Genomic DNA, 13,083 nt, shown 5'->3' on the forward strand with positions numbered 1-13,083 from the left:
GCCTACAGAACTAATGCATTGCTACTGAAGCAGTTTTAGAGAGATCTGTCTTACTGAGAATCATTCGAGGCATGTTTGCAAGGGGTGTACAAAACTCGAGCCACTTCAATCGATTGTGTTCTTGTGTAGTCCATCTGGGACACATCACAACTCTTTCCATCTGGCTTCTGTATCCAGATATGCACATTCACTACAAACTGGTTGGTACAGTCTCAGTTTCTGTTTTCCCATTGCTACTTCTAAAATATATATATATATATATTTCAGATGTGATTTAATAAATTGTGAACATCGGCGTGAAAAGTACCTTAATCTTTATTTTATTTCCTTTCCAGTGAGTTCTGCAATCAATCGACTCACTCCTATCCAAATGCTCTCATTTATTATTAATAAGACCAGGGAAGCTGAATTTGCTATCACTGGTATCACTGTGAGTAATTTGTCATTTATGCCGGCCTCCCTTTGATCACAATACCAGCCAAAGCTGGTGCAGAGAGTTTAACAGGGAAGATGATCAACATAACTGGAGAGGTCAAGGTTACACAAATAAAAGCCTTGACACCGTTTATGTATCGATTGGCTTCTTATGTGGCATATTTGATTGGTAACGATATAGGTTTGTCTTCTTCTGAGGTGACAGCAAGTGTGATTCAAAGCACTTGCAAAACCTAATCAATCAATTAATCAATACCTCAATAAGAAGAAACATGTCACAAATTAGGCTGTTAGAATGAATGTCCTAATTCCACTTAATTCAAGGACACTGATAGTGATAGAAGGTTATATCACTGAAGAGAGATAAAGAGGATTTTAAGGAGCAGGTGCTTTTTATTATTGCGTGTTATATTAGTTATCCTAATGATGTCATTAGAATAATACATGCTTTGAAATGCTGATATGTCCTTAATGCTTTGTAGAGTAAGCAGGAAGTAAGGCATTTCAAACAGCAGAACATTGCACTGCTACTGAACATTGCAAGTTCAGTAGCAGCATTACTGGAATTCACAGATAACATTTCAATGGGGGGGCAACAGTATAGTTGTTTTTTATTCAGTCATAACACATCTTAAAGTAGAACCAGCTTTCAATTATGAGCTTAAGAACATTAGAGTCCATTGTGTTAAATCCTTACAAATGTATACGGATATAAATAATTACTTAAAGAGGGATTGGGAAGTATTAAAGTATAGTTGATCAATAAATACAGCTACAATTATTGTTTACATTTACATATATAGACAATTTAATAGTATTTTGTATATAGTCTACATATATATATATATATATATGAACAACAGGGAGCACTTTTTATTATTGTTGTAAGGTAAGATGTTGCACACTACTGTTTTGCCTATATTTACATTTGCATATGTATATCTGCATTGGATATCTCTGAATTGATATTTCTCAGCCGACTGCGATGTAAGAAGAAATGAAAGGTAAAACCTAAGAAATCATTGAGAAAAACACAATACAAACAAAAGAAGCAGACACATTACTTGCCTCGCTTGCTAAACTTAAGGAGGAAAAAAATAAAAACACTGCCAGCTGAGAGATGACTACTTCCACATAACATGGAAAGGGATTTGTTTTGTGTCTGTACTGTGTTGATAGTCACCACATGGGCAGTCATTAATGATATATTACAATACAGTGTCTCCTGACACATAAGTGACAGAGCTAAGCAGAAGTTCTACCAATTGATGATGTCTGTATTCTCATATGTGTGCTCAAGGGCAAAGCGGGACTTGTATTCTTTTATAATTTGAAAAGTCTTTGGGCTGGCTGGGAAGGCAAAGACAGACACATGCTCTGCTGTGTGGTCGCCTGTGGTGTTTGTTTGCCACGCTGTGGGATTGCTGGTTAGACAAGAGGTGGCCAAGCATGGCAGTGGGAGGAGGTGGTATCTTTGTGGAGGCTTGATCCTGTCAGTGCATGCTGACACCGGCCTTCCAACACTTTGGTTTAACATTTTCAATTCCCCTGCAATGTCAGCCATCATGAAAAGAATAAACCCTATAAGGGGTAATGAGATTCTCATAAATATGGATGCAATCAACAGTGGACTTGCACCAACAGACAGACATCTGAGCAGCAGCTGAATAATTCATGTAAAAGCATGTTCAAAAAAATAATTAAAAAAAAAAAAAAAAAAAAAAATATATATATATATATATATATATATATATATATATATATATATATACTGTTTAATTTTTATTTTTAAGGTAGACAAATTTGCATCAACTCTGAGATTAAAGCACATCCTCTAGCAGATGCTGAGCAATATTATATGACTGTTTAATATCTACCTTGAGGAAGTAGATTGCTTCCTCAGCATAACTGCCTAATATAACTCACTCTAATCACAAGGAAGAGCACTTTTATATTATAAGAGTATTTGATATGTACTGATTTTCCAATCTTCATTCATACTAGCTATCCTAATTTTATGGGGAGTTCAAATCTGAGAAGCTCTGGTTTCTGCTTTCTAAAACTTGCACGTCATGACAACACTTTAATGCACTCACAGTAAAACATTAAAGTGGGAGCAAGAACCAATTGCCCTGAGATTTTGTTCCTTTTTTTTGTCAATTAGAGAAAATTAGTTAGTTGTTGTTTATGCTTTGATTGCTTCCGTCCTTAAAACAAGCTCTCAAGAGACTGATAAAAAGAAAACCATTATTCCCCAGAAAACATGATGCCAGACATGCTTTCCTTGCATCAGGATGGCTCACCTGTATCCTAGCAACCAGGTTGCAAACCCTGAAGATGTCTCAGCCATGCTTCACAACACTTTAAAAGCTTTAGGGATAGAGTACATTTGGACCTCTATAGTCTTAAGTGCTTGAAAACATTAGTCTAAGAGGAAAACACTATTGAGGTAATACTAGACTGAAGTCCACGAACAGATGAGAATAGAAATTCATCCCTAAAAGCTCTCTCAAGGTGGCTAACATTCAATGCATAGCTTAAATATATATTTATATACCTATAGGTATAAAGGACTATTGAACAGTATTTAATAAAATAATCAATATTAACTCATCAGGTGATTCATATTAATCACATGATGAGTTTGACATAAGAATATATAAAAGAACAAAAACACTTACTAAATGTGGAATATATATATAATTAATATTATTATTTTCATGAATATGTTTCATGATTACATACATTAATCTAGGAAGACAGAGAAAACACTTAATTTATGCCTATTCAGATCCACAAGCTAATTAGGACAATTTCAATTAGTGATAGTGTTCACCTAAATCAAACAGTTTTCAAATGACATAGTATCATAATTAAGTTTTTTGTTTTTGTTTTTTTTTTACACTAAAATGATACGTATCTATGATGCGATAAAAATAGATGTGGTGGTAAGTTTAATGAAAATATATATATATTGCAACATTGCAAGAAGAACAAAAGTACAGATCAAATATGGATAAAGGAGGGTATAGAAAGAGATGAAAAAAGACCTAGTAGACGACCACATACAGGATGGAGAGATGAAATCCTGCACTTTGCAGACGTGAATTGGAAAAGAGAAGCTGTAGATCGAAGCAAGTGGAAACATCTTGATGAGGCCTTCATCCAGATAGATAGAGGTTGATGATGATGGTGATATTGTTTTACTCATGTTTTTGCAGTGCAAGTAGTAAACAAAACTGAATAACAAAACAGGAATTAAATAATTCCTATTCCCTTTAATGCACATTTTACACATATCTTACAGCGTATTCATGTGCATGGAGTAAATGTTTGTGGCAGAAGCAGTCCTGGTTTTGTGAAATGTTTAATGCTTCAATACCAGTGGCAAGCTGGTCTGCTTTAAACATTAAAACATAAATGCACTGCCTAAACTCAGATTCTCAAATGGATTTGAACAGTTGTTGAAGAAACTGTTCTTGCTTGTGTTCTAGAGTTTAGAAAGCAAAGTGCTGTAACGGCAGCTTTATTTGCCAGTAATTTATGGGCAGAATTACAGAGACACACTGCAGCTGTGGCCCTGCAGAGAACAGTGTATAGCTAAATCTGAACGTAATCCCACATGTAATGGAAAACCTTTCTGTTCACACTGCCTCAGTGCCTTCTTATTCAAAGAGCTCTACCTCCATCTCCTATCTACAGTAACATATAACTCAAAATGTAAACCTGATTCTGTTTGTAGTGCAGGCCTGCTTTTTTCTGTAGCAATCCCATCGTTAACCCTGCGCTATCTACAATTCCCATCAAATATACAGAGACCACATCAGGAGGACATGAAATCTCTTGTTGCAAGGTTTTCTAATCTGTTCTAAAGCTCACAATCTGACTCGGGAAAATGTGATTAAAATACAATTTGATGCAAAAGTTTAAAAGAGGATCAGAATGAAAAAAAGACTAATACTTTAATATCAATCTTACTATCCTGTATGACGGACTCAAACACTGCAATGTGTCAGCAGCAAAATACACAAAAGGGAAAATCCTTAAGCCTGATTTGCTGATTTCCTGATTTTTAATATATCCACATCTGTTGTGTACAATTCCCACAACCGTATTTAAGGTTTCCTCTGAAAATGTATACAATATTTAGTATCTTAGGTAGTTGGTGTAAATGGGAACAATTCACAGGTAAAAGTGAACAACAATTATCAACAAATATAATCTGGACTGGTTGTAACAGTTGTAGGGATATGCTGATATTAAATGTAATATGCAATAATACAAATAAATGTACCGTACAATGGGAATAAAGGATGTGTTAATAAACAGAAAACAACAACCACAACAACATGTACAGGAACAAACATCAAGTGTTTATAGACTTCTTTTTTACAAAGGATGTCATATTATTTATATATATATATATATATATGAAAAGGACAGTATACCTCTAAACAAGAGGCCATTATCCACATACTACTGTGTTTCAGCAGATGAGAAATGGTAAAGCCATTAGAGGCTCATCAAAGATGCTTTCATGTGTTCTTTGAACCCTTGAATTCTGGTATTGGAGATTTCACTGTCTCAAAATGTCATGCTGTAGCGTTGTCAAGCAAACCTTTATTAATCCCAGCTATGTCTTGGTTTTGCGGACACAGGCAGCCAGGAGAGCACTTATATTCACATCATGGTTCGCTTATTCCTAGATATTGATGCATGAGTCAAGTCATGATGAAAGCTATTTCACGTAAACCGGTGTGGAGCCCACAGAACTGTGTGGGTCTATTTATTTATTTACCCACAGAGGGAAAGGAAACCATACATCTACAGAAGCCAGGAAGTTCAATTAAAAGGCACTGGATGATATGATTTGATTTGATGCACCCAAATCCCATGAATACAATAGGCAAAAAGTCTTATGTTGATGATGAGAAGAATAATAATGTCATAGTGAAGTTCTAAAATATTTTTTTGATTCAATTCTTGTTTAAAAAAAATCACAAAATGTACCTATACATTGACTGGATACTGGATTCTACATTTTCCCATTATTTTGAAAATCCTGAACTTAAACTAACAAATAAATGAAACAGTGCAAACTGTAAACTGCTATAGAAATCTTTTAGACCCCCAGCAATCTCAAAGCTCAAATAGCAGGACAATAGCAATCTGTTAGGCACGGGAGCACCGAGAAGGCCTCTATTAATTGAAAACTTATCAGAAGAATGAGAAGAAAGAAAAGTGTGTATCACGTGGAGAATCCAATGACAATCTCTCCACTTCTTTCAGCATCATCTGATCACAGTGCTCCTCTGTGCTCAGAGGCACGCAGTGTGTAAGGAGGAGAGGCATACCTATGAAGTAGGAGAGTAGTATAGCCAGCAGGACTGCGGCAGCGATGGCCGACACGGCAGCGCATTTCCAGCTGCAGTACTTGGAGGGCTTCTTCAGCTTGAAAGCACTGCGGGAGAAGGTGTTTCTGGGAAGCAGCCGGGGTGGCGGGGAGTAGACAGTCCCAGATGTCAACGGGTAGCCAGGAGATGAGCTGCTGAAGAGGGGAGTCGTCCCCGAAGATGTCTTGAAGAGAAAATGCCTGGAGAGGCGAGATAAAGAATTTAATCAATACATTATTAATTAAGAATAATTACAACAAATCAAAAATATCAGCCAAAAATGGCAAACCTGATTAAAAAAAAAAAACAGTATTTTGCTCCGACAACAGCTAAGGAAATAGTGTGTTTGTGTTGCTCTAACCAGTGTCATGCAGTATAATTTGTGCTACAAATGGGAGAGGAAGCAGAAGTCAAGTTCAAAATTGAATTTTTCATCCACTTATAGACATTGTGAACCTGAGATTATGAAAAGTTTGGAGAGTAAAGCTTTACTTCTCAAAAATTTGCTACTCCTACATACTTAAAACTCAAAGAAAGGATTCCAAAATCCAGGTTTGCCGAGGGCAGCATTTTCTCTAAGACCCCATGGTGACTTGATAGTTTCCACACTTAATTTACACAGAGTGTGGGAGTTGTTTTGCTCCTGGGACACGATTTGGCACCCTGTAATAATAACTCTGCAGTCAAGCTAGCCGTCATTGAGCACACTTTCATTTGTGGAACGCGCTGCATTTTGAAGTTTACAGTTATGCAGATGTCTTGCGCTAGGGCAGGGCCTTGTATGGATGCTCAGTAATTTACTTTATTACTGCATGTCTACAGTACAAACTGTCTACAATGAATGCCATGGCATAGACAGCATCTTATCAATACTGCCAGATTCAATTAAGTCAAGTTATACAACAAAGGCATCTGAGAGTTGCTGTACTTTTAACATATTCACTCTGTCTTCCCCCCAAGCTACATCAGGTTGTTTTCTCAAACTAGGATACATTTTCTTGTAATGTCAGTCACTGCTGTGCTGTCTAAGTTTTATTTTTTTAGGGCGTAGGGCGGGGGTGTGCAACTCTGTACACACTGTATACATGATTCCTGTGGGCGCTGAGTATGTGTTGAATGTATTCATTAAACTTGCAAGAGGTTAGTTAGATTTCCTGAGATAACAGCTCATTGTGAGTATTGCTCACCTAATCAGGAATAAGTTTGCTAATTTTTGGAATAAATTAATTGTAATGCTGTACATCATGCGTCTGACACTATTACTGTGGACATCAAGGGCTACAATATTACCTCAGTATTACCTCAGTGTTACCTCAGTAATTGCATGATGTAAACAGAGCAGTGCATCTTTAAATAATCCTCACTGGCAAGAGTCACAATGGCAACCTGGACGTGGGAAAAGATGTCCCAGAAATATGAATTAGGGGCAGGTAACCTACTTAAGATTTTTTATTTCCATTTTCTTAAATGTATAGATGTATTTTTCACTTTTTTAATTACACTGGTTGGGAAACAATGATCTGAAGTAGACTGGACACATCTACATCTGTGTATGATGTAGGATAAGGCATACCACAAACATAAAACAAATAATTGTGTATATGGCATAGGCTTTGAGAAGTCCTGGTATATCTAATTACTGACTTTCAGAACATATCACTCTTCTGGCAGCTGTATGACAACTGAAGTTCACCTGCTATTCATCTTAACAGCTGCTGGTTGAATGACTGACAGACAAATCGATTGAGGTGGTTGATCGATTGGTTTCCACATCATACCACAAACACTCGACTTCTAACTTCAAATAAAAAAAGAAAAACTATACACCAGACTCTCTATAAACTCCGCAAACGGATCCTCTTCTCACACATTTTATCATATCCTCCTTGAGTTAGAAACAAATACACAACACAAATATTAATATTAATGGAAAACACTAAAACCTGAATATGCCAGAGGCGCAGTTTGAATAAGATTCATCAGCTGTGTTCAGTCTCTATGTGTGAGAGACGGGAGAAGGTGAAGGAGCAGGTTGATAGTGTGGGGGCGGTGGGGCGGAGGTGGTGTTGGGGCTTTAATGAAAGTATTGACAGAGGATGTTTGCGTAAATCTCAGTTACTAGAGCGACACGCTTCCATGCCATGATGGATCCACCTGGCCTGATCTATCAATCTATCTATCTATCTATTGAATCTATCCGCTTGCACATCATTTGTATTACCCAGAATTCCCTGCATTATGAATGGGGATCAGTCAGTCTCAAGAATCTCTCAAAGTAAGAACAAATATGGTCCTGGACCATAGACACATACACATTCATCACTATATATAAATTGTTTGTTAGTTTGGTTTTATTTAGGTATTTTTTCTCTCTATGAAGTTCCTTAGGTTTTGGAAAGAGATGGATGACCAAAGCCAAGATGTGCAGCAACAGATACTATCCATTATTTCCAGGTCTTTGTCAGATGGGCATGTTCTTTTCCCAAACCCCAGAGAAGCATCATTTTTAAGCCTAATAGATCAGATGCATTTTATAACGTGGATTTATTTATACCCATAAGCAAAATAAATTCATGAAATAAAAATAAATTAAATCCATTCATCTGTTTCCCCCTTCGACACAGCCCCAGCAGTGTTTCAATCTAATTTCCACTCAGCAATCGTATTAACTACAGGCTTGAGCAGTTTATTGATATAACTTTTGAAATTCAGCTTTGCATTTAAATAATTTATTACTTTATTACATCAATAAACTCCACTAACAACTGCTAGTTTGTAAATATGGCTGCTTCTGTGCAAACCACCATTTATATAAGTAAACAGAGTTAAGCTGCGTTAATACGTTTACCTCAGTGGAAAGAGTCAGGTAAGAAACTGTGAAACTACCAAGTTAATTGTCATACTTGGGTAAACAGTTTGCTTTACCCTCATTCCTTTTCCCCTAAGACAAATTATGACCTGCCTAAACTACATGTTTATAAAGCCATGGGAAATGTTATATTCCTAAAAATCTAAATACCCAAGTCTAAGAATCCACCACTCTTTTATTTCATTTTTGTTATATATATATATATATGTAATTGAGCCCCTGAGAGATGTATTATGTTAATACACTAAAAACCAAACAGAAACAACTTGTCAGATGGAACCTGTATATCACTGTAAGGTACACACATAGGGGTATATATATATATTTCCAAGCCTATGTTTTTGATATATGTAAACTTGCAAAATAGTTGTTGGTGGATTTTATATTAAAAATGATAAATTAGTTGTCTGTAAGAAATTAGATTTCACCACTGAAAGAGCAAATAATTCTCAGCTAAAAAACAGCTATGCATTTTTTTTTCAATCCCGTTCTATAGCCACCTCTTGGTGAAATAGACAATTATGTACAAACTGTCATCACATTTACTGGATATTTCCCTTCTCTTGAGAATCAACCACTGGTTTAATCATTCGTAATGCCTAAATATGAAGCAATTGGGTAAGGAAGAAAATCAGCATTGCCCAGATGCTGTTTTCCAATGCCACTACATTTAATTTTTAATTATTTTAAGAACAATGAGAACAATAAAACAGTCATTCAAATTGCATATAACACTATCTGATTTATATATAAAACAACGTTACATTTGTTTAAAAAACATTTTAATCGAATGGAAATCTATTCGAAGGCACTGCTTCTGAAAACACATTACCAACTAGGCTATGTTGCTGCTAATTATATATAATATATGTAGAAACAGTATCAGTTATATTAAATGTATGCATCTTAAAATGTACAAGTCTTTTTATATTAAGCTTTCTATTATTATGACTTAAAAGCTTTTTTTTCCCATATACTATAGATCTACTGTTCTTGCAACCTTTATTGTTGTCCAGATTGACTTCTCTGTACCACAGATGAATGTCACTGCAGTTCTAAAACACAGTTAGGAAAGTCTTATGAAAACTAATGGCAGAGATAGGTATACTTTAATAGAAGCTTTTAAGATGTTGTGCCTCTATCCCCCAGGAGTGACACTACCAGCACATCTCATTCCACCAATTCCAAAAAGGATGACTCCTATTCACCTCTCCCAGCGCCCTGCGGGACCTTTCAGAAAAGGCCAGAAACCATATCAAAGACGACTTCTGCTGAATTACTTACTCATCTGCAGTGATCTTTTAAAACCGATCTTGTCTTATTTGATGTTTGTCTGTGCTCTTGAAGGATAATATTGGAAACCAAGCCATTAAGTAGTTACATGGATTTATATAAGAGCTTTAAAAGCAAAAAAATAAATAAATTCAGTCACAGGTCCATGCAACAGCTACAAAATATTTTATGTAAACACCACCAGGAAAGCATAAAATCTTCTCAATAATTATCTATTAATATGTATTGAGAGTATTTCATGCATCTGAATTTTAGGTGCCTTTGGGCTCTGTTTTCATTTTGTCGTTGTGCTTTTTTTTCTACATGCAAGTAAGTGTTAAAGTAAGGAGACAGACTGCCACACACATTGCCTAAAGACAGAAAGCCCTTGTTACTCCTCCCTGGTACACTTTGACAGAGATATTGTTAGACAGGCAAAAAAAAAAGTGCTGCAACTGAAAGCTGCCTGACAGACAAGGTAGCACAAGAGCATGTCTAAAAATACAGTCACAGTCCTTTGGGGCAAGTTAGACTGTCACTGGTTTAAATTGAAACTAAAACACAATAAATGCTTCGCTCAGAGCCCAAGGTCAAAAGATCCCAAATTTTGAATGCCAACTAATTTTTCAAAAAGAGGTTGAAGGCATTCATTCTGATGCCTGCCAAAGGTGACAAAAGGAAATTAATTAAGGTGCTGGAGGGCCTGTCGCCAGATTTCTTCCGTTAGAGAGCAATGTTATCTGACTGCTATGATCCACTTGTTAATGCTACAGAAGGTTTGTGTTAAAAAATAAATAAAGAATTAAAAAAAAAGTGTTTGAATCTTGTGAAGTCTGTTCCTTGTTAATCCAGTTAATTGACATTGATTTATATAACACATTGATCTTGTTTTGGTGGTACTTTTTCATAAGCAAGCGATCGTTTAAAAATTACCTGAGCCATCTGTTTTTAAAACTATTGTAGAGATGAATGAAGTATTTAAATTATGAAGTCAAAAAAGCGCTGGTTCAAAGAGAAGAAATGTGAATATTAAACAAAGCTATCAGGCAACAAATGGAAGATGTTAAGTGGGAACAGTATAATGTCTCTGCATCGTATTTATTTGCCTGAAGTTCTTTTTCGCTTTTTTCCTTTACATATATTGCTGTATATCTTTCACACCGTATCTAGCACACTAAAAAGTGAACAAACGTTCTTCGGAGAGGGTTGATAGATGTTCATATTACTCAGCTGCTGTTCTGCTGTTGAGTCTTAGCCCAACCATTCATGATAATAGCCATGACAACATGTGAAAAGGATGTGGTATTCTCCACCACAGAACGGCACCATTCTGCAAGAATCATGTCTTGGATCGATGTTGTATTTATTTTATTTGTTTATCAATAAGAAACCTAATTCAATATATATTTTTTTTTAAGTATGTCTTAGATAATAATACAGCTATCTGGCTGGTGTGAAAACAAATTGATCAAATATGTTTTAAAATAATTATTTAATGTACAAAACAACTACAATAACATAATAAGTTAAAACTCCAGGTGTCTAATGATTTTCTTCAGTAGAGTCAATCTTAAAGTCTTAAACTCTATAAAGCACTAATGGAGACAGCTCTGGGGATCAACTTTAAAGACTGGCCCCACAGGACAAATTGTGGTACTGTGCCTTTCAAATAGCTTAATTTAAACTCTTAACAGACACATCATCTTTGTTTCACATACACCCTAAACATTATTTTGTTTCTTCCTTTTTGCTTTCCTTTTTGAAGGCTGACTCTCTTATTGCTAGATGCCATTTTAGCCAAGATTGGTACTGGCCTAGGTGTTTATGCAGAAATATTCTGAAATTACTTCACTGAATGGGAAAGGAATACACACGAGGAAGTATGCACATGATAAACAAGTTTACAGTTCAAAACTAAATCCTCAACGATGCGTATTAGAGCTTTCAGCTTTAAGGAGTGCCTTCAAATAAATTGTACTATAGGTAAACATTACAGACGTACATATTCACATCTCTAGAGCAGAGGTCTGGATCTGTTGATCCTTATTTCTGTGTCCGTTATGCCATTCAATCAATTAATTCCTTCATGGCCTACGCAGAACTAAGAGAGACAGCTTTAAGAGCCTCCAGATTTAAAGTTGTCCACTCTTCCTTTACTCCACTTATACTAAAAGTCTCCAAAAAGTGTGTACCATGTTAAAAACAACAGGCTCAGCCAATAATTAGTAGCCTCTCAGTCCTTGTGGTAGGTTATCAATAGTACAATCCATTATTTTGTGCTTTTACTTTGCCAGAACAATTACATAAATGCTCTAAAGCAGAGGCAAAGCTTTTTTCCTAATTTGTGATAAGGGTCAATTAAATATAAATAAATAAATCCTACAATATGACCATAATTAATTCAAAATGTACAAATACCTAGATTAATTGACTAGATGCTACAATTTATTTATACATCCCTAAAGAGAGAGATAAAGATAGTACATTAATATAACAACACTGCAAAACATATTAAAAGGTTTTTAAAAGCAAAAGGATTAAAAATCTTCCGAGCAGATACATAAAGATTACACTAGCAGCTAGGTTGCACAATGACAAAGCCAACAGAAACAGTTCCCCTGAAGTAAAGCAAATAACCTTATTTACTTTTATCTTTTTAATAAAGAGTTAATACCTTGCTTATTAAAAGTATTTGACATGTCTCCAAGTGAACACTAATAGACAGTTTTTCTTATAGACTAAGCTGAATCATTATCTGATCAAAATATCTCTAATTAAACAGACTGAAAATATTTCACATCACAGGAACATGACACAGACTTTGCCTCCAAAATGAGAGCTCCTTTGGCAGATTCAGTTGCAAACAAGGATTGAAATTTCAGCTACATTTACTACAATGGACTAAAAATTTATCATCTCCCAGTGACTTGATCGTAGCACAGAGAGAGGAGAAAACAAAATGATGACCACAATAAGACTTGAAAAAACAACAACAAATAAACAAACTGAAGTCTCAGTACAAATTCAGATCCAGGAACGAGTATCTTGCCCGTATATTATGCCATGTTCAAAGAGCGGCCTACAATAAAAATCTAATATATTCATTATTTCTGT

General features: G+C 35.5%; 1 protein-coding gene across 1 annotated transcript in view; it reads right to left on the reverse strand.

The window, feature by feature from the left end:
* LOC136763088 (teneurin-2) overlaps nt 1–13,083 on the reverse strand; it is a 213,857-nt gene that overhangs the window by 89,734 nt on the left and 111,040 nt on the right. Inside the window, exon 4 of the mRNA XM_066716811.1 lies at nt 5,790–6,028. Coding sequence (XP_066572908.1) covers nt 5,790–6,028 — 239 coding nt within the window. The remainder of the gene's footprint in view (nt 1–5,789; nt 6,029–13,083) is intronic.

The sequence above is a fragment of the Amia ocellicauda genome, chromosome 11 (assembly GCF_036373705.1).
Source record: "Amia ocellicauda isolate fAmiCal2 chromosome 11, fAmiCal2.hap1, whole genome shotgun sequence".
Taxonomy (NCBI): Eukaryota; Metazoa; Chordata; class Actinopteri; order Amiiformes; family Amiidae; genus Amia; species Amia ocellicauda.